Source organism: Vidua chalybeata, chromosome 7 (genome assembly GCF_026979565.1).
Source record: "Vidua chalybeata isolate OUT-0048 chromosome 7, bVidCha1 merged haplotype, whole genome shotgun sequence".
In the NCBI taxonomy this organism is placed as follows: domain Eukaryota; kingdom Metazoa; phylum Chordata; class Aves; order Passeriformes; family Viduidae; genus Vidua; species Vidua chalybeata.
The window spans coordinates 14,581,186-14,605,485 of NC_071536.1; the positions used below are offsets into that span (position 1 = coordinate 14,581,186).

The 24,300-nt window shown below is 37.2% G+C and overlaps 1 protein-coding gene across 5 annotated transcripts in view; it reads right to left on the reverse strand.

Moving 5' to 3' along the window:
• The window catches only part of NBEAL1 (neurobeachin like 1), a 79,848-nt gene that overhangs the window by 26,190 nt on the left and 29,358 nt on the right, over positions 1–24,300 (reverse strand). For 4 of the 5 annotated variants that reach the window (XM_053948079.1, XM_053948080.1, XM_053948081.1 and 1 more), the window contains 24 exons: positions 20,456–20,539; positions 18,841–18,939; positions 18,158–18,738; positions 17,402–17,534; positions 16,704–16,823; positions 15,237–15,540; positions 14,269–14,354; positions 13,867–13,956; positions 11,792–11,960; positions 10,635–10,768; positions 10,056–10,215; positions 9,857–9,959; positions 8,986–9,142; positions 8,341–8,499; positions 7,848–8,007; positions 7,482–7,570; positions 6,086–6,664; positions 5,372–5,547; positions 4,863–5,016; positions 3,275–3,403; positions 2,657–2,962; positions 2,398–2,547; positions 1,324–1,481; positions 745–869 (listed from right to left, as the gene is read on the reverse strand). In XM_053948079.1, coding sequence (XP_053804054.1) covers positions 745–869; positions 1,324–1,481; positions 2,398–2,547; positions 2,657–2,962; positions 3,275–3,403; positions 4,863–5,016; positions 5,372–5,547; positions 6,086–6,664; positions 7,482–7,570; positions 7,848–8,007; positions 8,341–8,499; positions 8,986–9,142; positions 9,857–9,959; positions 10,056–10,215; positions 10,635–10,768; positions 11,792–11,960; positions 13,867–13,956; positions 14,269–14,354; positions 15,237–15,540; positions 16,704–16,823; positions 17,402–17,534; positions 18,158–18,738; positions 18,841–18,939; positions 20,456–20,539 — 4,405 coding nt within the window. Of the gene's footprint in view, positions 1–744; positions 870–1,323; positions 1,482–2,397; positions 2,548–2,656; positions 2,963–3,274; positions 3,404–4,862; positions 5,017–5,371; positions 5,548–6,085; positions 6,665–7,481; positions 7,571–7,847; positions 8,008–8,340; positions 8,500–8,985; positions 9,143–9,856; positions 9,960–10,055; positions 10,216–10,634; positions 10,769–11,791; positions 11,961–13,866; positions 13,957–14,268; positions 14,355–15,236; positions 15,541–16,703; positions 16,824–17,401; positions 17,535–18,157; positions 18,739–18,840; positions 18,940–20,455; positions 20,540–21,972; positions 22,060–24,300 lie in introns of all 5 variants that reach the window. The other variant, XM_053948082.1, reaches the window with a different exon arrangement.

Genomic DNA, 24,300 nt, shown 5'->3' on the forward strand with positions numbered 1-24,300 from the left:
TTGTTTTAACCAAGTAAGAAGTAACCAGGCTTCTTAAGTATTTTTGTGGTTATTAGAACACTACAAACAGTCTTTGAGCTACACTGAAAATTATCAAAGTATAAAGGGAACACAACACGTAAGAAAAATTTAACTTGAATTCTGATGTGGACACTGACAAGAAAATATTTTGCAATATTTTTCCAGATATTGCTAAAGTATGCAGATTTAATAGAAATGCACAGCATTTGCTTTTTGGTTATGTGGGTTTACAAGAGAGTTTTGTGGGGTTTTTTTTGCTCGAGCCCTGATATCCAACACACCAAACTTAACAATTCCACCCCTAACTCATCTGTTTGGCACACTTCTAAAACAAAGCACTTTGTTTCTACACATTTCAGTCACAAATTCTAAAAGGCTTTGAACAAACACTGCTTACACTGATATCTTTGCTTCTTTCTTGAAGAAACAATCTCATACAAGAAAGTTGTATAACTTCTTATTTTAAAACAAAGCAGTTAACTTTTATTTATTGCACAACAAAACCCCACGTTTCAATGAACCAGAACAAAAAAAATTCTACTCAGTAGGAAGATGCTGTTTCAGGTCAAAGAACCACTCTCATAATACAGATTTTACTACAGATGAAATAAAGAAAAAAATCAAGATTTAAGTATCTAGCATATACTGCTAATTAAACACAAAGAGGAAAGTGGGTATGTTTCTTTGGTAAGAACTCCAGTGAGATAGCAAATACAACTTTACCTAGATTATCTCTCAGGTCACTAGCATCCTGATGAGAGTTGAAGTTGTAATTCTGCACTAGTTTTAGTCTCATACGTGAAAAATTTTCCACATTTGAAAGTTTCCAGTGAACAGGACGCTGTTTCCTAGGAAAACAAGAATATTCATTAAAAAAATCTGAATAAAGACCTACAGGAATGAACTGATGACAAAAGAGTGCATATTTAGAAAAATACTGGTCATCCACTTGTACACTGTAAAAAATAAAAGATTAAAATGCAGTTTATTGCTTTTGTTTCACATTGCAGCTCTGATCATCACTATTTTGTAAACAGTATTTATTTTCATAGAATTAGCAAGGTTGGAAGAGCTGTTCAAGATCATCAAGTCTAAGTGACAACCTACACCACGACAATCACCCCAAAATTACTTTCTAATAAGAACATTCCACAACACAACTTGAGTCTATTTTCTCTTGTCACTCAAGACTGCAGATCTCAAGCATGGTTATTGCAGTCAAACTGACCTGGTTTTACGCACATGAAACAGTGAGCCAATCCCTTTTAAGAATCATACCCAGTTTAGGAACTCCAGTCTCACCTTTCAGCCCAAGGCCCACGCTCAGAGAACAAGTAAAGCTGGGCTGCTCTCCACTGCCTCAGTGTGGCTGTGTGTTGACTGCTAAGCTGTTTGAGCATACTGTTGTACCGCAGATTTTCCTGCCGAGCCTTTCTGCTGAACGGCTCCACAAAGTGCTCCTGAAAGACCATTGCAAACAGATCTAGCACTGAATTAACTCTGGCCTTGGAAAACAGCTTTCCAAGAATTCTCAGGAAGCAAGAAGAAATGGAAAAGGTTTAGCAATAAAACATTCTGAAATTTTAAGGCAATACTTAGGAGAGAAATTTTTAAAAGCTTAGACCTAGAAGAAATAGTGCCAGACTAGTTTAAAGATGTGAAGAAAGCATTATCAATGCTGGATCCACACTAAAGCAATTTTGCATCATCAGAAAAACAGTCAGTATTAGAAATCCTATTATAATACGTAGGATTTTTCTTTAATTCGGGTATTCTTAAATGTGACGCTCATTGTATTTTTCCTTTAGCTATTTGAATAAAATAGATCTACAAGTTTTGTTATTAAGAAAGCAAAGAGATGTGTAACTTCACTATGGTATTGCCTGCCATTACCAGTTAGCTCTAATGCCAAAACTCAATCTGGACCTTATATAGAGAGGTCAGTTTAGAAGCAATTTTTCCAGACATTAAATAAGAACTGTTCACTGTTGTAACTGTTTTAATTGTATTGAAATAGGGTGAAACAAAAAACCCAAGCAAACAGTTCATAATGGAAAACAGGTTTTAATAATACAAAACACGAATTAAAGCGGATGCAGCTTATGGATGAGCATATTTCTACCTTGCTGTATGAAAAGGAAGGCCTACTGTACTGAAATAACTTTGATAGCACATAAGACTCTTAAGAGACAGAGCAGAATTAGAAAGCATATCCTAGAAGTGCATATAGACCCACTGCCCATAAAATCTTAACACAATTAACCTGTTTACAGCTACTTGAACTGGATCATCCTGAAATTCATTTTCTCCATCTTTTAGAAGGCAACTCTCGAGAGAGTTCTTTTAAGAGAACCTTGCACTCACTGAAAACCTTACCTGAAATTTAAGTTTACTTTCTCCTCTTTCCCGGTCTCGCTTGTGCATGTTCACCATAAATGCTTCATAACAATCTTTCCAATAAAGTGCCATCTGCTCATTATCATGTCTGAATGAATTCTCTTCATACTGCTTCATATTTGGAATAATCTGGTTCACCAAAACAAAATAAAAAGTACCATATGATTTCTGAATGGGTTCCTTTGCTTTCATGGCTGAAAAGAGGGAGGAAAGGATAGAAAAAGAATTTATTACTTACATATTTGTCAATATAAACTTGCCACTCCTCAGATCTGCAGTATTCTTGAAAGTCCTCAAAGAAAGATGGGCTGCCATTGGTAGGAGGCAATGAAGGAAGGTGCAGATTCATAAAGAGAAGTTCATAAATCTTGGATACCAATGTCCGAACAAGGGGAATCAAAAATGAGTAAGTTTCTGACTTCTCTTCAATTGACCTACTCAAAATGCCTTCCAACTTCCCCAGGAGGTAGCATGCTTCAGGCTGGCTCTCAATTACTTTGGTCTGAAGGAGGGTGTTTAGTTTGGCTGCTGCCATAGCACAGACCTACAAAAACAAACAGCAAAAAATGAACGTGATCCTCCTTGAGCACCCATCTTTTTCCTACCACTCCTGCCTGCATATTTCCATCCTCAAACAGAAGCCCTCTACCTCTTTGTTGTGCTCTGGAGGTGCACATTGACAGGACTGTAGAGTAAACCTGCAAAAGCTAAGAACCAATAAAACATCATCCCAAAAGAAGGATGAGGGACTGCCACAGGTCTGCTCACTGGTATGAGCAGCTCTCCCAAAACCACAACACTTAGATCAAATGTGCCCTTAAAAGTCAAGTACCACTTGCAAGAATTTGCAACAAACCTGTAAGTTGTCTTGTGCAATAAATCCAAGGAGCAGCTGGACTTGCACCTGTGAAAGCCTAATTGCTTCTAGGCCAGCAGAGTACCAGACTGACAGACTATCCATGAGAGTCACTAGTTCTTCCAAGAGCTATTACAAAAACAAAGTTAGCATAACATTAAAATAAATAAAATAAACTGAAATAAAAGTAACAATAACTACTCTAGCTGAAGACACAATAATTTCAAAGAGCTAAATAAGAGGCTGTGTTCACATTTATAATTTAACCAAACCCAGAAATTAATCCAATAATACTGCAGTTAAACCAGTAATTGAAAGAAATTCCTGACATCAAAAATCTACCTAGCCCAGTACTTTAAAAGTATCTCCCCTAAATAAAGTGCATATATATATGTGTGTGTGTGTGTGTGTACAGGGAGAGAGTATATATATGCTTATTGTTTTTCCTATAAATTAACTCCAGTAAATGCCATATCCTTAGAAAATTTAGAAGGCCACACTCTAGGAGTCTTCCTGTCAGTATTTAGATAGCAAAAGTGATACAAGTCTTGTGAAAGGTGGGTATACCCAAGGCAAACGGCACATTTCACTATCCAGATGTGTTTACACAAACTAATACACAAACTAATACACCTTGATATACACTCTTAACGAATTACTCAAATGCAAAATCATTCTGACTGAAATAACCCATTTAGGATATTAGAGTGCTTTAAATTCTCCCTGGGCACAGTAGAAGATAATTTATGAAAGTACTGTTATTTTCAATTCAGAGTTGGCAAGTAGTATAACTGTCATCACTCCAAACTTCTCAATTCTAATTAGGTCTCCCAGCAGAAGGCAAAGCTTTTAACAAGAAGAAACTTTTTTAAAACAAGAAATTTAAAGCTTTAAGCTATGTTTACTTATAAGCAGGCATTTTGGAGAACAGCATAGGAATTACTGTGTTAATGACTCTTGATATTACACTTTTTTCTTAAAATAGCCTTAAAAATATTTTTAAGGACTTCTAGAGAAATAATGACAGTTTCCATATAATCTCTCTCCGCTTTTGCTTATAAAGATTGAAAAGCAAAGACAACTCAGATTGTGAAGGAAGCATGATCAGAGCCAGAGATTACATAAATGTTGAGATAAATTATATGTGTTGAAACTCCAATATGGGTCAAAACCCAGAAGTGACATTTCCCAACTTGCAACCAAGAGCAGAGTTTTGGCTGGTCTTTCATTCAGGATGCTCAGAGAGTCATAAATGCTGACAAACAGTGCTAAATCTGCTTAGCCTAAAACTGCTGCTGTTTCATTAGCTTTTATATTTTCTAAATATTTCTCCAGTCTGAAGAGACCTGAATTCTCAGTAAAGAGTACCACTTACATGCCTACTTAATTTGCTAAATTAACTATATTCCCTGTGGTAAATATTCACATTTTTATTCATGAAGGGGCATTCTAATCCATTCTGCTATAAATCCTTACTCTGTCATATCTGTGGTTTAATATGACTAGAAGCATGACACTGTCCAAACCAACAACTTTCTTGTTACCATTTCAGCCCATATACAGTACTTCCATTATGCAGTTACTGTACCTTTTCTGTCCATAAATTTGAATTAATTAGTCCTTCTGCCTGCAGGAAACCTTGTACAATTAGCAAGAGCTTGAAGGCATTTTCAGCATGTGTAGGGAGAGCTTTTGAATCTCTGTTATCAGTGACTGACCATTCTAACATCTTCTCCAACAAGCTGCATGGAAAACAAAATCCCAAAGTAAGTATTACATGTTCTGAGTGTAAGTGGCTTTTAAAAAATCCAATTAAGCATTTAATTGAATCTCTTAGTCTGCAGTTACATAACTGCCATCTTCTTGATAAGCCAATGAGATAAAAGCGATTGAGAGACTCATGGAAACGGTGATAGTTTTAAAACCTTCTGGCCTCAAGACACTCCTAAACAGCTACAGGAATATATTTCTGACAGTGAAATATGTGAAGAGACAGCAGAGAAAAGTACATCTTGCTGGGAAACACCCACCCCTTCGCAGCTTCACTCATGTCCCTCACTTCTGTTTATCCTCAAAAGGGATGAACTGTACACTCACTTGAGTTTTATTTCATCAGAAGGCCGCAGCAACTCATTAGACATGCCCAGTTTGGTGAGAGCAGAGAACACCTGTCCTCTCTCAATCCAAGCATCATCATCAGATTTTTCAATACCTTTCCACATTATACACAGTAGGATGTCTGTAAGTAACTGTATGAGTTCATTATCACTCCCCTACAAAAGAAGTGAAATATTTAAGGCCCTTTAGTATAGAAAACTTTCAAAATACTTCTTATTCATCACAGCCCCTATGCTGTCATGCTTCAACACTTGAAACTCTGCAGTCTAAAGTCCAATTTTTTCAATTGAAAAGCTCACAAAAACACAAATATAGGAGACTGTGTCTTGCTTGTATGATGCAAAACAAGCTGCCTTTAGCCACCTTTGATTTTTTCACATCAAGTCTGCTCCATGCCTCCTCTGGATGATAAAGGATGTTTAAATATAGAGGGGGAAGAGTTTGCAGGGGGCTTTTTGTGGTTTCTTTTGGTTGGGAGGGGAGGTTGGCCTTATTTTTTTTGTTTGGTTGTTGCTTTTTTTTTTTTTTTAAGCTACCCCAAGTGGACAATCAAAAAAAAAAGGAAGTACTCTTATTCACTTTTCTGTTGGATGGTAGGAGGGACAAAAAGAAGTAATAATCATTCATTAGGAAGATTGAAAGAACAAAATGGAATTTCCAACAGCTGGAGAAACCAGTCACATAGTTACTTACTCCTTGGTTTTCAAAGAGAGAAAGCTCAGCAGCAAAGCCCACGTCATTTGTAACACCCAGCTCTTTGTCAGGCTGCCCAGAGAAGGGCTTTGTGCTCTCTGTGGGTGAGGGAGTGCTGGGCTGGCTGTCTGTCATCTGATTCCCAACATCAGCCAGTTCATAAGAGTCAACACTGGACAAATCTAAACTGAAATGTGAAGGATTACTGTGCCACAGCTCTCCTCGGCCCTCCGAACTGAAAGACATCTCTGCTGTGGATGCATCTTCCAGTGGCATAACAGAGAAATGGGCAGGGACGTCCAGGGATTTGTTGTCTTCCAAACTCCACTGATCAAACAGACCATTAACTGATGCAAAGCTGCCAGCTTTCTCTCTCTCTGTCTTATCAGCCTGATGTTTCTGAAGCTCTTCAGTAGGCTTTTTATCCTCTTCCCTGGAGGAATCAGTCCTGTTCTCCTTAAAGCCAATCCGGACCTCTGAGTTTTCTTTCAGGAATAGTCTAACCAAGGTGTCCTGCCAGCCCAGCTGCTGAGAAATCTGTTGTGCTGCATCCAATTGGGAATGCAAAAGGTGCAAAATCTAAGGATAGAAGATATCCCATATCTACACATTAATTTTAGCTTGTAACTGCATCATCTGGCTTTTCAACTAAACATTTCAAAATCCTACAACTGCTTTACTTTTCTTACAACCTTATATAAAGAGCCATAATCAGCTAATAATAAGCAAACCAGGCACAAAGTCATTTTTCCTCATTAAAAATATATATTTGAGAAAATAGAAAAAAAAATTCTCAGGAGTAGGGGAGAAAAGAAGCTATCAAACCACATTGGTAAGTTGCCATATTTCAGCAACTCTTCTGCAACAATTCCTCCAAAATCCAGTTATCTCAATAAATAATTCCATTTACCCATAGTCAAAAAAATTCTCAAATAGAAAATATGCTTGATTATGAACTATTAAATAGATAAAATTAATAAAATTACAGTATTAACAGCTTACTGATAGTGTAAATTAAAGTTTCACTTCTTCATTTTGAGAAACCTTAACAGACTATATTACGTCTCACAGCTACCATTCAGTATTAATTCCATTGATACAAGCTTTGATAAAACTCAGTAATTCAAGGAGCCTACTGTCTCAAACCTGTAGAAAATACAAGCTATTTGAGAATCATGAGAGAGGCTTCACTTTTTGTTTTGGCTTTTAAAAGTACTTGAGTACACAAAATTCAACAGTAAGTGACACATGGGTCTCATTTTTAAAATAAATCATTGCTAAAGAAAACAGTAACAACAAATATTGCCAATGTGTTTCAAAGAAATAATTTAGTTATCCCACTGTACAGTTTATAGGCTTGAAGGACAGTATTCCAGTTCTAAAGAAGACAACTAACCTTTCTACAGATAATCACTCTCATGTTTATATCTGATCTATGAGCCAGATACACTACAGCTAGAAGATCTTTATAATTCACAGCAGGATCTGTAGGGAAGAAAGAAAAAAGCCACCATAAACAATATCATACAAGAGAACGTAACAGATAAATATTTAAAAATTGCCTTGGAAGTTATGACTGCATTCAGGGATAGTAAAAGGAACAAACTTCAGGGCACTAAGAAAATGTTAGCTGAGACAAATGGGAACTTTGACTAGAACAGCTCTACAAGTAACACCTCTGGCTTTCCTCAACAAAAACAAGGTATGCTGGCCTCTGAGCAGCAGAAGTATACTAATGTCAGATATAGCACTCGCCAATTACCTGCATACAGAACTTGGTTAAGAAGGTTCTTAATAAGAGAAACAGTAACTGGGGATTCATTCAGAAGGAGTCCCAGCCCGGAGTACCCCACTTCTCTGAGTCGCATACGGTGCTTGCTTCGCTCATAAACTTTGGTACATTTCAGCATCTCTTCCACAATCTGTAAGGAAAAGTAGACACAAATGCAAATTAAGCACAAAAAAGCCTCTGTATCTCTCAAGCTTGTGTATGATATAACATGCAGGTCCACAGTTTTTAAAGTTTATTTGATAAACTAACTCAAACAACATGGATAGTTTTTTTAAAGATCCCAATTCTTTAAGAGAACGCTAATTCATTTGTGACAATGCCATCTAGCTAACATAAGAGAAAAGAAAAAAGCAAACTTGGATGATTAGTATCTTTGCAATTACATTCATTTCTGCCAGACCAATGGAAAATACAAATTTATGTTCAATTGATTAATTTAGGAACATATCATTCAATTCATTACCTTGAACACAAGTTCTCTAAGCCTGTCAGAGTATCTTTGATGCAGTAACAGAGCATAAAGAATATCAGCATTCCCTGGTTCAAAGAGCAATAAAAAAAGCTGGTCTGGGGTTGGACTGGAATGAAGTAGGCTGAAGAGAATGTCCAAAATTCCACAGAGCTACAAAATTAAGACAACCAAATTAATACCCAGTTCATTCAGATTTCATGCTTTGTTTTAGGAAAATTTTCTTGTTTTTTAAGTTTTACCTTTGCTGGTTAATAGACATTTTGTTGCTTGGTATTACTACATTTAAACAACTTTTAATACATTTTTTCTCTCAATAGAACACCTTATCAAATTAAGCAGAGACACAAAGCAAGTTCAACTGCTGTTGATGCTACAAAATAGAAACTACATGATCACAACTGCTGGTCAGTTGAAGGTCAATTCACTTGGTTTTGTAAACTAAGGTAACTTTTGTAATGGCACATCCTTATCTTACCTACATCTCAACAGAACCACACATCAGTTAACTTTTTGCCTGTGGTCATTTTCTTCTTTGTTCACCCTTCTTTTAAGTACACAAGGCAAGATTTCTAAATGTCAAGATGCAAAGCCAAAACATGTCCAGTTTAAACTATTAATTTATGCTATGTTGCATACCTGCTCCTCGTCACTGGTGGCAGCTATGTATCCTACAATGCTCTGAATTTCTTCATGTGTTCCACCTTTGCTCAGGAAATATTTGATCAGTCCGTACAGGGATGTCCGTATTGTCCTCAGGTCATCAGGAGCCAAATCACTGTCTTTACAACCAGTCCTGCTTGCCAACAGACCAGAAAGGCAACCTAAGGAAGTTCTTCATGGCTCATTAATAGCAATTTGATGGTGCCAGTCTGGTAATTTTTTATCTACCCAGGAATCATGCACAAGTTTTCAATTTTTACTGAACTCAAGCAACTGAATAGTAATAATCAGATCAGACTTTGCAAGCCTATAAAAGCAATGAAATGTAGACTTGTACTGATCTGGATATAGGTCAGGGTTGTAGGTTTCCACCTCCCACAGGAAACAGCAAAGTCTCTAGCCAATCATCCTCAAACACATAATTATATTCATAAGCAGATATAAATCATCAGCACAGAAAGGTTAAAATTTTAAATTTCTAAAGAAGTTCTACTTCAAATTCTACAAGCATTTAAAAGAAATTAAAATACTAAACTTTTTATAATGGTAATGATCTATGACTTAATTTGCATTGTTGAACACAAGTCCTACAATTTTGTAGTTTTAATTACTTTTTCAAGCACTCCTAGTGTCACTAACGAACTTTACATAATCTTAGCATAAAAATTCAAGGCAAAGCAAAGTAGTAAGTCAAATGGGAAAAAAAAATAATGCAACTTTGTAAACTAAATCAACCACCAAAATACAACCTGTTGTTTTATTTATTAATTTTCTCATTAGAATGATGGCAAAAAACCCCAAGAGCCACACACAGTAAATGAGGAGTCAGAAGTAGAAAAACTCATACCCATAATAAATCCTGAGTGTGTCTAGAAGAAACTGCACACCATACTTCTTTCTGAAGAGCCTTCTACTGTCCTTGATGATTGTAGAAAGATACTGTATATGACCTACAACATAAAGTTTTATTTTAGAACCAAGATAAAGATTTGTGTCATGTGAAGAGTCCTGTGTCTTCACACAGTTGCCTGAGGCCAAGAGCTCACCGATTCTGAAGGGAAAGTCACCACTGTTCCAGATGCTGAAGTCAAAAAGTAAGTGGTGATACATCTGCTGCAAAAGCTGCATGTTCTTTTCCACTGAGACTTGTTCTATCAACAACTGTACAGCCATCAGGACATTCACATCCATTAACATGCTTGGCACCTTGCAAAATAACAACAGGTGTTAGCACTCAAAATACTGAATGTCCTAATAAAATTTGATTTTAAAAGAAACTTAAACTTATATTTTTTAATCTTCTACAATGGAGCAATGTCCGCTCCATTAAAGCAATACATTACTCCATTACAGCAATACAATAATCACAAAACTAGTCTCATTTGAATAACCAAACAATGCAATATCTATATCAAAAAAAGCAGAACATGAAAAAAAATGAAACACTGTATTTCACTTTGCAGATAAATACCAACTTCTCACACCTTTTTGTTTTCAGAAACACAAGAAAGAAAATTCTTACCAAGGAGGCCTTTCAAGACCGTGGCATTCTGGCTATGCTTCAAAATAATCAGGACCTCATCCACAAAATTCATTACTGAATGATGTTTCTCAAGTTTGCTCACCTTCTGTAACAAGGCTCCTAGGGTGGCAACTCCATGGGAGTGAATGAGATTTTCTTGATTAACATGATGCCCCTGAATAAAGTGTTTTATCATCAAGATGAAAGTTGCAACTATGTTCTTCTCCAGACGTGCTTCTGCAGAACAGAACAACAGCAGCAAAATTCTTAAGGTTTATCATTGGATCACTGCATAAACATAGAAGGGAAAAAGTAAAATCAAGTGTTTATATTCCTCACTACTTCCTGAACTTCTCAACTCCTGTTCCTTAGCTGTAGCCTGTCTTTAGATTTTTTTCCTGTGCAGAATCATAGCCATTCCACGCCTCTCCAGAACAAAGTGATCCCAGTCCTGACTTCAGTTGCTTCATCCATGGCTGTAGGTTACAAATTTCTTTGTCACAATCTCTTACAAATGCTGCAATTATTTTCCCTCTGTAGTTGCAAACTGACACTTCCTAGCCATGGTATGCAAAAAAAATAGAGACAGAGAGAAGATGATCTATTTTTTTTACTCTTCTCCACCATTTAATCTTTGAAAAAAAGTAGTGTTCTGCCTTGCAACATCTGATTTCACAGTGGTTTTTGTTAAGGTCAGTTAATTCTCAATGTTAGCAAAGTTTTTAAAAACTCTATCCTTAAGGCATCCTTTCAGTTTCTTTTTATTTTAATCCAAAATGTGACTACGTGTGGAAGAGGTAGGAGCCTGAATATTTTATTAAGAAAACATAAGTTTGGCTAAAGGCTAAATAGTGCCGTTCTGATGCTGCTGTCCCCATGTGGCTGTGTGACCCAGCATTCAAGCTGCAGGAAAGCTTCTCCTGTTGATATTAATAAGTTTTACATCAAACATAATTTCTCAAAATAATCAGAATAGAAATTAAAACAATATCATACCTTGGCACCCATAACAGTAAATCATGAAAAGAAAAATAATGCTGTTAAATATATCTATACTTGAAATATGTTTATTGTTTTTAATATAGTGCTGAACTCCTGGTATTCAGTATCCATGTCAGGTATCTAGGAACAGAAAGAGCCTTTCAGCTTTACACAGATGCTCTGGAAAATTCAGCACATAGTAAACCGATTTCCCTCATTCAAAAAAGGACTTATAAAATCAAGCTTAAAAATCAGTTCACTTCAGCTTCACTTTTCTACCTGATGCCTTTGGGGATGAAAACACCACCCAGTCACCCTCTACAGGAGTTACAAGTTCTGGAGGCAGAGTTTCTCCTTCAGACTTCTCAGGCATCTGTGCACCAAGAAAGCTGATCTGCTCCAGCAACGGAAACAACACATTCATTCCACCAATACAGTTGATCATATCCTGAATCAAGAGAAAAGGCAGGATAAACATCACCATAAATAAAATCCCTTCAACTATAGAAAAAATTTATTCCGCATACAGGAGTACTCACAAACCAATCAGAATGTCTCACAGGCCACCCTGTCAGCTCTTGTTCTGAAAGTACATTTTGTACATTTCCTTCCTCCTCCCACCATATAAACACTGAAAACTGAAGGGCACAAAAGCTTAGGAAGAATCTTCTGCTAAATATATTTGAAAAACAGGAAAAACATTTTTCTGATTTTTAAGTTACTTGCAGCAGGCAGTAAGAGAAGACTATAAGATTATACACATCTCTGCTTTAATCATCTTCCGGCAACATTTCCACTTCAGGTAGTTAAATAATACAATTTTATTATTTTGTTATTTTTTATTTATTTTATTTATTAATTTTTTAAAAAATAACTCTACACATACATCAATTCTAAGCCTCTCCTTAAAATTCAAATCTCCTAAGTCCCCTTTTTTCCCCTCCTTCTTACCAGCAGAGACAGCACAAGACAGTCCCTGGAGGTGTTTAAGGACAGACTGGATGTGGCACTTAGTGTGCCACAGTCTAGTTAACAGGATGGTGTTTGGTCACAGGTTGGACTTGATGACCTCAGAGGACATTTCCAATTTAATTGATTCTCGATTCTGTTATTCAAATGATGCTTCTTGTGGCAAGGTATAATATATTACAACCACAAGATTTCTAGAAATGATTCACAACCACTTCAAATCAATTCAAAATCAGCGTCTTAGCAAGCTAGTCAGAGACACCCACTTATTTCCCCAGCTTGGTTCAGAGACAAACACTGTGGAGCCCATTACTGGGCAAAGAGGACAAACGGAAGTATTTTAGAACTATTCATATCATAGCAAAATTAACTAACAAGTGTCTGAATTTTCTTGACATTAGTCTCAGCAAGTGATTGTAGAGATATCCACAGTGGATATGTACAGTGCAGCTCCAACATTATTTCTTTATTAATCAATTTGTCAGTACAGTCAGTTGTTCACTGTTCTCGGAAAAAAAGGCAGGTCTTATTTATAGTGCATACATTTTCCTCAGGTTGAAAAAACATGGTATTCTACTGACAAGTCACAAGTGTTAACTAAACCCTACTAACTAATCTTCATCTAACTCAGAGTTTATGACAAGAAAACTCTTGCAAGTTTAAAGCAAGAAAAAGCAAAAAAAAACCATTATAGAATTCCCTAGAGATGACAAAATGCTATCGATACACAACATGCAGTCAACATTATTATGAAGAATAGTCAGCAACCACAAAATATCTTCATGCACTGTGACAGTAAAAGCAGTGGCCCGCATAAGTTCTCAATAAATGTAATGTAAATACAACCCTACTCCAGCTACAGTGTTACCCCATGAATTCTCAGTATAAAAACATGGTGCATCTGTTAAATATAATTTGCATTATGATAATAACTTCCAGCATTCCAAAAGCTAGATGAACATTAAGTGGCAGCCACTCTCTGGCAACAGAGAGCAACAGGCACAACTTTCCCAGGCATTGTGCTGGGAAAGGCTGTGAAAAGATCAGAGAAAAGAATGAGAAACAATTCTTATCTTCACTTGCTGCACCTGTTGTTGTGAACATGTGGAATGTGTTATGGAGATTTGTTTACCAAAGGGTGATTTCTTAATTGGCCAATGGTGATGGTGTTTGGATTTTAAGGACCAACTGGGTCCATTCATATCAGACTGTCAGTAAGGGCAATGGGTTTCTTAATAAGTATAATACAATAAAGCCACTGATCAGCCTGCTGGAATCATGGATCCAATGCTGATTATTACCCCTTCCGGGACACCGTGCTACGACAGACATACACAACCACTGCCATTTTTACATCAGGTTCTGCCTCTTCACAACACATTTACCTTGATGTCCCAATTCACTACTTTGTTTCCAGTTAGTCTTCCATGTAAAAGATTTGCAGACAGGTCAAGGCAAATTGGGTTTCTGCAGGCCTGTTAAAAATATAAAGAAGCCATGGTATCATCAAGCACCTGCAGATGCTTGAACACAAGATTTTGTGCCAATGTGTTGATATTAAAGTATTTAAACAACATGAAACCCCTAGAATATAACATATGCCATTTTAGATTTGACATTCTCTATTGTACAAGATGTACATCCTTTTGCCAAACCTACTATGTCTGCACAAGACTACAGTTTAAGAAAGCTCTCACTGTTCCTTATCTTCCCATAAAAGCCACAGTGCAAACACTGAAAGCAATGCACACTGTGTAGTCAAACAGAAATTATGTCCCGCTTCATACCTTTGGTGTATAATGAAGCAGCACCTTACTAGGGAGGTCTGCTACTTCAGCTTCTTGAGACTTCCACGGAGTTAAACAGTTTGGACCTATAAAGAAAAAGATTTGTAAAATCATATGACATATTTTTAAGAGTCCACTGTCCTTTACAAATTTTATACTACCAAACTTGTTGGAAGAACAAATAGGACAGTCTGAACCGTTATCTGAGACATGCTTTGAAGTAGAGTTTCTATAACTTAAATCATTCATTTCAGAGGGTCTGCTTAAAAAGGAATACATTCTACATGAAAAGCTAAACTACACAAAGAAGAGGTGTTTTTTTACCTTCAAACAGCTCTCATGTTTGTCTGTACACCTATCTCATCTCTGTCACCAAGCCTAAGTGCCCAGAAAATGAGTAATCTTCAAGATAGATTTGTTTAGCAATACAAAATATTTCCTTTAAATGATGCAAGTGTTTTAATGCTAATCTGTAACAACCTTGAGTCATTATGCAACTTAATACCTTTCACACTTTGAACTGTACAACATAGCTTTCAGAGTATTTTCTTTAAAATGACCACTTAATTATTGATTCTTATGGAAAAATCCTCAAGCATAAATCACCTTTAGGTGGCCTAACAAATAAGGGCAATACATTTAAAGAGTCTCAACTGTAAACACATGTGGGCAAAGGGTAGCAAAAATTCAGAATTTACAAGTGAAATTATTACCTAACATTTTAATTTTGCAGGTCTGCTCATATGATAAACATATGAGCTTATGCAAATATAACATTTTAAAATCAAACTTCATTACATACTTATTAAATGTTAAGCTTATTTGCTTTACAGCCCTCTCAGGTCAGCTCTGCAGTTCTTCTGAATTGTAAATTCTTCATTATGTGTCTGTGTAGAGCAAAGCTTGGTGGGGTCTTGTTCATAACTCATTCCTTTTACTTTGCTAAAACCAGTACAATCACCACTTACCTGCTAAATATAATGCTTTCACCTGAGAAGGTTGCAGGGCTTCATGAAAGATAATAACTGATCCAAGTTGGCCCTCCAAAGATGTTGGACACCCCCATTCACTGTCCTGAGTCCCCGCTGAGATCATTTTGGTGATGAACTCTGGTTTTCCAAGCACCCCACCCCAACTTCCAGGAGCGAGAATGCCCCCGAGCGATGTCCGGTGGGGCATGACTGGGGAGGAAAAAGGCGGATCTGGTATCTGAGAGGGAGGAGGAGTTGTTGTTCTTTGACCAGCTGAACCAATGCAGCAAGAAGTAAAAGACTGGAGAGTCATACATGGAAGAAAACAAAACAAAACACATACTGTAAATCTATGCCTTAAATCTGAAGACTGCATCTAGCAAATCTAAACTACATAAATGAAACCGCAAGCAACAAGTTCTGTCAAGCCTTGAAGAACAAGCAATCCCTCACAGCAGGCCAAAAAACAGAGCATACACTTCTCACAATAGAACACCCTTTTTCCAACTAAGAGCAATTTGGTTACCTCAAGTGCTGCATGACCTCTAGCAGGAGCATAGGAGGAAGGACAGTACCTCTGTAGTACAGGGGTACCTCTGTAAATACTCCTCTTCTGGATTATATTCCAGAATACTAGCCCAGCATATCTGCTACTGCACATTTCTCATATGAGTTAGTCCACTCAAACAGATGCTCTCATGGTAAGATTACTTGTCCTACTTCTAGTTACCTTGAGATTTATAATGTTTATTCTACAGATGGGCCAAAATCCAGAGTTTTATCTTGAAATGAAAACTACACTTAGTCTCATTTTTAAGTTATATACTGATTTTACCATTACAACATCCAACTTAACTGTTTTCTCAACATACTTAACAAATATCAAATTTGAACTTAGAAAAGAGGGAAGAATATTGGGTGTTATAGCCCAGTTTAACAGAAATTTGTTTCCCAAAAGGAATGAACAAAGCTTACAGAGGAAATTAAACATGACATACACTCATTTTGATGGCTAGTGTATTGCTAAATGTGTATACATCCAAAATTGTTAGATTAACTGCAGGTAAAGTGCTTATTCAGTTACCAAAGGAATAAGGAATAGCATATTAAGGGAACAATCAAAAAACACCAGTAAAAATACATGAAAATATCAGAGAATATTCCTCATTGAGGACTGTTGCTCAATCCCACTGGTAGAGCTGCCATTTATTATGATGTCATCATAAATTATGTCAATATGCTCAGGCAATTATTTTGAGAAAAACCCCACTATTTAATCAGTCACGTGGTAGACTTTTTTGTTTTTAAACAGAGATGACTAACCAAGCATTATTTAATGGTTAGTTACACTCCAAAATGATATTCTGGACAGTATCCACAGCTGAACATTACTAGCAACAGTCTGAACACTCACTGTTGCATGAGAGCTCATCCTACCAGGCTATGGCTCAGAAGGGAACTTACTTCATTCATAGCAGGGAATCGAAGCGGGGCAGAGACCTTCTGCTGTCCATTGACATAGATATACACGAGGCTCTGACCAAAGGGCCTCTTTCCAGGCACGTGAACAATAGTTATGTTATGCTGATTAAGCAATAAAAAATAATTAAGTCATTATTAAGAGCAGTGAAATTGCTATATGAAACTATTCAACTCTATCTGTACTAAGCTGGTGAGGAAAGCACTTAAGAAAATAAATGCAAAGCATCAACAAGAATATAATAAGAACACCTGCTGATTCTATTTCAAAGTAGTAAATATAATGTTTACATATAAACAGGTTTTTGAAAAGAAAGATACAGCTCCTTCATAGTAATGCACATCAGTTCTTAAGTATAGGACTAGAAAAGGATAAGGCAGAAACAGCACCACAGCTAATGTATTCACACAGCTCCACAGCCACCTATGCCTCTTTTAATTTAGTATAAAACCCTCTAATGCAGTAACAAGCTTAATCAACAAAAATGCCTAATACACATGCATAACTTAGCTCAATCAACAACTAATCTATGTGAAAATTGCTTGCATTATTTGAGATTAAAACTGCTCTTATGCAATGAATTACTGCAATATTATTTGTTAAATGATCTAAAAACCATAATTTTGACTTCTGAGCTAACAATACAATCCTAAACAAAGTTTTTGTCAGTAACAAATCTTACCCAGAGAGAGTCAAAAAAACAATGGTCAGGCAGCATCACTGTTGCATATTCTCTCTTCGTGCACACTGCAACCACCAATACCCCCGAGCATGTAATAAAGGCTTCAAACCCCATACCACTTCCTGTAAAAAAGCTACAAAAGACACACAATAAAGGAATTGCTTCATCAAAACTACCACCTAACCATACACTCATTAAGAAGAAAATCCACTCAAGTTGTTTGGTAGTGGTGCAATATTTACTATGTGACTGCTACTTCTCTTATTAAAAAAGACCAAAAAGACATTTTGTTTGCTTCTGCTAGTACCTAAAAAGTTAAATTATATCAAGAAGCATTCACATCAATATGCACTATTTAAGCACCATGAAGGTGCCCTCTCACTTGAACACTTATACAAATCCAGAGTTCATTACCTTTACAACAAACTGTGTGAAAGCTTGTTCTGGTTTTGGGTAGGAGGTTGGAGGGACTGGGTTTTATTTTTTAATGTTGTTTTGTTTAAGCAATGAACCTTACCACAATTTGGAGTTATGGATGTTGAAACTGTAGAAGACATTACAACAGAGAAACTACTACATTCTGTAACAGAACTTGGCTGTGGTGACAGATGAAAGCTCTTTCTTTCTCACACTAAGCATTAACTATTGAAGATAAAGAAGAAGATGAAGATAAGCAGAAGCACCACATGTCATGGGTTACCATATGCCCAGACAGATGGCCTACATCTGCAGGCTGTAGCAGTTCCAGTAATGTACCTGTAGAGCTGCTTCCTCTTGCCGCTTTTGCCCGTCGTGCCGGGGTCCACCCGGTCCTGGTCAAGGCAGAGCCAGGCATTGAAGGAGAATGCGGAGCCCGGCCACCTGTGGATGGCGGGCAGGGCGATGCCGGCCATGCTGTGGTGCAGGTTGAAGTACTGCAGGGCGCTGGCCAGGCCCTGCTTCCGCGCCATGGCCAGCAGCGCGCGCATCACCGGCACCACGTACGGGTGAGCGCCCCGCGGCTCCTCCGGCCGCAGCAGCCGCACCAGCTGGAGCAGCTCTTCCGAGCCCATGGACTGGCTCCCCAAGGAGCCCAGCAGGGCAATCAGGTTCTCTGCACAAGTGCAGTGCAGCATCGAGTGGGAATTGAGGGTCTCGATGATACGGATGACCATGTTTGCATTGACACACGTGGCACGGCTCTGTCTGTCAATACAGCAGATTCGCCTCAACCAATTGGAGATGAAAATCTGCAGCTCGTGTGATTCTAGCTCTGGAAGCCACTGAATGAGCAGCAATAAGGGCTGGACATTACTAATGCCTAGTATCCCAACAGCCATGTGATCACCTTCAACAGCCTGAAAAACAGCAGGGAACTCAGACATGAAATACAATAAGACGGGGCTAGAAGTACTGTTTAAAGATGAAAGCATTTCTGCTTCAAAGCAAGCACTGCTCACCATATTCATGAGTTCTTCCAGCAATTCCCGTGACGGCTGACCCAGTGATTTTAGTACCTCATATATGTGTGCATACCCAATTCTCTCCTTGAAGACCTCCTGAGGATAAAAATTCCCATCTCACTATCAAGTAAAAAGGACAAAAACTGCTTGTCTACTGCAGCAGGTAGACAAGCAACTTTTAATTTCAATTTAGACAATTTAATGCACTATTAGACACATAATAATTAGAATGTAATAATTACAGGTTAGAAATTTATTTTTGATAACCTGTTCATTCTACTGTCTCTAGAATGCTGTAGATGAGAAGCATTTCACTGTAGCACACAGAAATAAAAGTTCAAAGTTGTAAATTACCTATAAAAGAATATAACTACTTTGGTATAATCCAAATGTTAATAATATCACAATGAATAAATAGCTTCATTTTTCATCTTTTTAGTGCAAACTATAGCTTGAAATGTTTACATTGGAAAACAGAAGTACTCAAATATTAATCTTTCAGTAAAAGACTTTCCTAGACCAGATTAAAAACCACCTGTCCTAAAAACTTTAAAAAATTAGAGAAGTGTTCCACAGAAGTTTTCCTGAAAACTAACTGATTTTACAAGGGAAAAAAAAAATCAACCAGCAAAGTTCAAATGGCAGTATCCATTTATGGGTCAATTATTAAACAGCCAACACATCATATGGAATGGATACTCTTCTCCTGGCTATAGTCTGTGCTGAAATTATTTTTTGTTAAAGAATAAATCTTTCAGCAGAAGTGAGGTGATTACTTAGGTAAAGAAGAAAAGAAAAAATACACATGTTGCAGTAGAAGTACAGTTGAAAACTCTGACTCTCTGTGAATCCCAGCTAGACCCCACCTCCAACACACAACTCTTCCCAGGCTTTCCAGAGTCAGTGGAGAAATAAACACTTCCAGTAATGCTCTGGAGGAGCATAACAGATCCTGTTGTCTCTCCCTTAGGCTGTACTGCAAGTAGCAAAAAAAATAAATTATTCTCACTCCTCCTTTATCCTCCACTGTACAGTCACATCCCTTTACCTGTGCCAAGTCCAGGGAATCATTCAGCCAAGGGTTAGATTTAATTAACTCAGCAATCCAGGAATAAATATACTATTTTTCCATAGGCTTAGCTTCCAGTCAGAATCACAAACTAACCACAACCTATCCATTTACCAAATCACAAGAATAACTACAAAGGAAAGGCACAGGGCAATAGCATGACCACCATCTGGACAGCAATACTGTCTTGGCTTAGTTTAAAGCCCTATAAAACTACAACAACAACAGCTGCCTGAAAATTCCTGTGAATACGCACTAAGTCTACCCCATATATCCATGGGACAAGTAACAATGTACTTTTTTTACAAAGGTTCCAACTGCCATTACACTCAGATCTTCCAGTTTTGGTAGAAAGATGACAGTGTTCAGCCATTAGACACATATGAAGGGATAATAAATGCTAATCAGCTATTCCTATCTGGCATGAATGTGTGAGCACGATCTGCTCATCTCCATTAGCAAGATCCATCAAGGTATTGTGATAACACTAACTGGAAACAAGATCAAGAAGCTGCAAACAGCCCTCTGCATAGACACTGTTACCTTTGCAGCTGGAGACTTGTGCATTACCGCTGTGAGGGCTTGAATGGTTGATACTGCCAAGGAGTCCAGGTGTCCCTGAAACACCTGAAAAGAGCAGGTACAGAAGTCATATACAAATATGCAAAGACAGTTCAGCTCCAAAATCTGTGCTGTGCCCTCCTGCCACAAGGGAAACCAACAGTTTGGCAACATGCTTCAAAAATCATCTCCCCATCAGTCAAAATTTCAAACCCCACAGCCTACAAGGAATTACATCACAGCAGACAACTGACCACAGACTTCAAGAGGAGAGAAGCATTCGCAACACGAACTGCACCTCAAATATTCTGATGGACAAACAAGTTTTCCTCATGCGTCTAATGGACAACCTCAAGAGGGAGGGAGGAAAACAATTAAGAAATCTCTTGCAGTGTGTATGCTGCTGGAAAATCAGCATCTGCAGTTCATATGAAGTGACTTATTCTCCATCCAAGGCCCTGCAAACTAATGCAGCAGAGAGACACCCCCAAAATCTAAGAGATAAGTCACACCAGCACAGTTAGGTGGCTGCCTCACCCATAGCCTCATTGTATTGATTCAACACCTCTCTCTCCAGTTTAAGTAATCTTTTGAGGTTTTTTTTCTGTAATTCTTGTTTATATTGCTATTTCTATGTTGGTTTTAAGAACAAATATGTTGGAGCACTCTTGTATCCATCAGTAAACCTAATTAGCAACTCTGTGCAAGCAAACATACTGTTTCATCATCTCTGAAATATGATGTGCACCTCAGACATATTTTGAAAGTGAAATATCAATAATCAGAAGATTATTAGACGTGAAGAAACATTTACATATTGTTAGAGCATTGTGCTGTGTCCAAAGAAGCCAAAGCAATTAGTTAAAAATCACAACCTGTAAATAACCATCCCCTGTATTCAGCATTTTTTTTACATTTTTAATCAGACCAAATAATTCTACCATAAAATTAATACAAAAATTGGCATTTGTAACTTTCCACAATATTTGGGAAAAGTGAAGCAACAGGCTATTCCTACCTCCCTGATTCAGCCTGTCCATTGTTTTGTGAACATCTGTTCTTGATGACAAGCAAAGAACCAGGACACCAAACACAACCATTGAGATTCACAAACAAGGCCCCAGAATCCAAAACACCACAGTGCTGAGACAAAGAGCAAAAAAGAGGAAAAGGAGGGGAAAAAGAATCATCACCAGGTTGAGAAAATTAATTTGGATCCCATTCATGTGCTTCACCTTTTCCGTAAAAGAAGTGTAAGTGATGCTCATGCTATTGCCAGTATCTGCAGTTTGAAGCAGATGAATACAACATAGGCTGAATTCAATCTGTTATTCAGAAAAATCATTTTCCAGAGACAGGAAATGCTGATCTGTGCAGCATCAAAAGTTCATCTTGCTGCAGAAGGCTTAAGGAGGATGGTTAAGGTGAAGCACAGGAATCAATTTTCCTGTTATTGTGTCTTGACTTCAAATGAAGCAAAATACAGTTTAGGTAGGTACCTGGTCCTCATTCATTTCTGTCAGTAATTTGTTGGTAAGGTCTTTCTCACTCTTGTCTGCCACTTTATTGTTAGCATTTAAAAACAGCTGTTAGAGACAAGAATAATGGAAATAATTGCATTAAACAGTTACCTGCAGCCAAATCTGTGGAGGCTGCCTTGGATTTGTATTTCACATACAAAAACAAAACAGGAGGGGGAAAAAAAAGAAAAAAAATAAAGTTTTCTCACACTGGTCAGACAGTTGTCCGTTAGTATTAGTCTTCTGTTAATTCTTAAAATACTGACAATTACATTGTATTTTTGCTGAAGAGTAATTACTTTTTTTTTTTTCCAAAAAAAACAAAAAATGTAATCACTGAGACAAAGAGAGAGATTTATCTGAATTTGTACTCATCTCTGGCTTAGCAACTGTGATTTCATTCACAATATGTAACATGACAGAGTTCTAAGAAATTTACTTGTAAGAAATAAAGACAAGAGTGGGGCATTAACAAGGAAATGGATACAGATGTTTCATCATTTTCCACTTATGTTTCAGTCTAGGTGAAAGCTGAAGATACCTAGACAGAATATTTTCATCTTCAAACAGCACAGAAACAAAATTTCTGGGCACACAAGCTTTGGGACAGGAAGGGCAAAATATCTCTGCCATCATCCTAAGCATCAGACAGGTTACAAATAGCTTTAAATCAAACATACACACCTATACTGCATCTTCAGCTAAGGAACTGCTCAGTAGCTAAATTCCTAGTCAGTACCTGAATTTGACAGTTTCAAACTCATCCAAATTCATAACCAATTGCAGTCAATTTGTGTGCCAAATTTAGCTGTAATGTAATCAGAACTAAAATTTACCTCCTTCTGTTTTAAGATTCTATTGAGGCATTTAAAAAACCCTGATTGAAATGTTTTAAAAGTTCCTTAAAAAAAAGAAAGAAATAATTTCCTTTAGTGGGTAAAACCTAAGCATTTCTTCCCCCCCACAAACACATTTTGTTCCATTATCTGCTGTCTTAGTCTCTCTGAAGAGGAACAATCTGAGAAATTGACTTCCATAAATTAGGCCAAAACAAAGGACAACACTCAAGATATTACTTTGACTTACACAGGTGTGAAGCACATTGTTAGAAACACTTTGAAAGGTACATCACAGTCAAGAGCATTGACAATGCAGAGTAACTATGTCTCAGAGGACTATAACATTAGCAAGAATAAGAACATTAAACAAAAGCAAATGGAGACAATGAAAAAAAAAGTTCAAACTTTTGGTATGAGTTACTTAATTTCTCATAAGGCATGTGAAAAGGAAAAATAGATTTCTTTTTACAATGTCTAGATGGTTTTAATTTTTCCATTTAAAAGCTGTTCAAAAACCACATTTTTTCTCAGACACACTGTTTTAGAGGTCATTGTGCTTTGTTCAAACTCTGACCTCTGAGATAGTTAAACAGATGAGAAAAGATTTAGCACTGACAAACCAGATTGTTAAATGACTCTCTGTACAGAATAAGCACCTCCTGATACCTGTAAATTACAGTCCCTCTTTTTTGGAGATCACTGGCAAAAAGCAACATTCAGATCATCAAAACTTCACCAAGCAGTTTTGAAAAGTTTTTGTGTAGATCTCTAACCCTAAAGCATAGTTAAGGAAAGACAGTTTGCCCATGAGCCTTAAAACCAGCAAACATGAAGGAAAAAAAAAAAGGATTTATATCTTAGAAGATTGTTATACTGCAAATGACTAGGAAGTATGAGTAGAAATACAGCCTTGAACACCCTAAGTTCTTTGGGATCTCTATAGCAGAATAGTGGTAGGGATTTGCTTTACCATTCCTTTCCATAGAAATTACTTGCATTTCCAGTTTGCAGAAGATCCAATAGCTTCCTGAGTTTCCTGAAGGTGTGTGTGTGGACTGTCATGCTCTCTGCAGATATGCAGAATGTGCTTTCCACACACAGCTTTCTTAGGAACCAAGTAGCAATTTTCAAAGAATAAGGAATAAAATCCAGAACTAGGATCTCAATCCCCAGCTAGTAAGGAGAAATCCTAATTCCACAGCTAACTCAATCTTTGCTATTTGGCTTTGAAAAAGAATGGAGACACAGTATATCTGGAAGTACAAATATACTGCAACACCTGCCCTGCCTCTAACTCTCCTACTTCTCATCTGTGGGGGTATTTTGCCTGTAAAAGACTAAAAAAGCACACTGTATACCAAACTGGCAGCACTGATCTCTAAACAACACAATGATATGTGAGACTGTATCTCTGGAGAAAACCTTAAAAGAACACATCTTGTAACATACAGACAGGCAGAATGAAAAT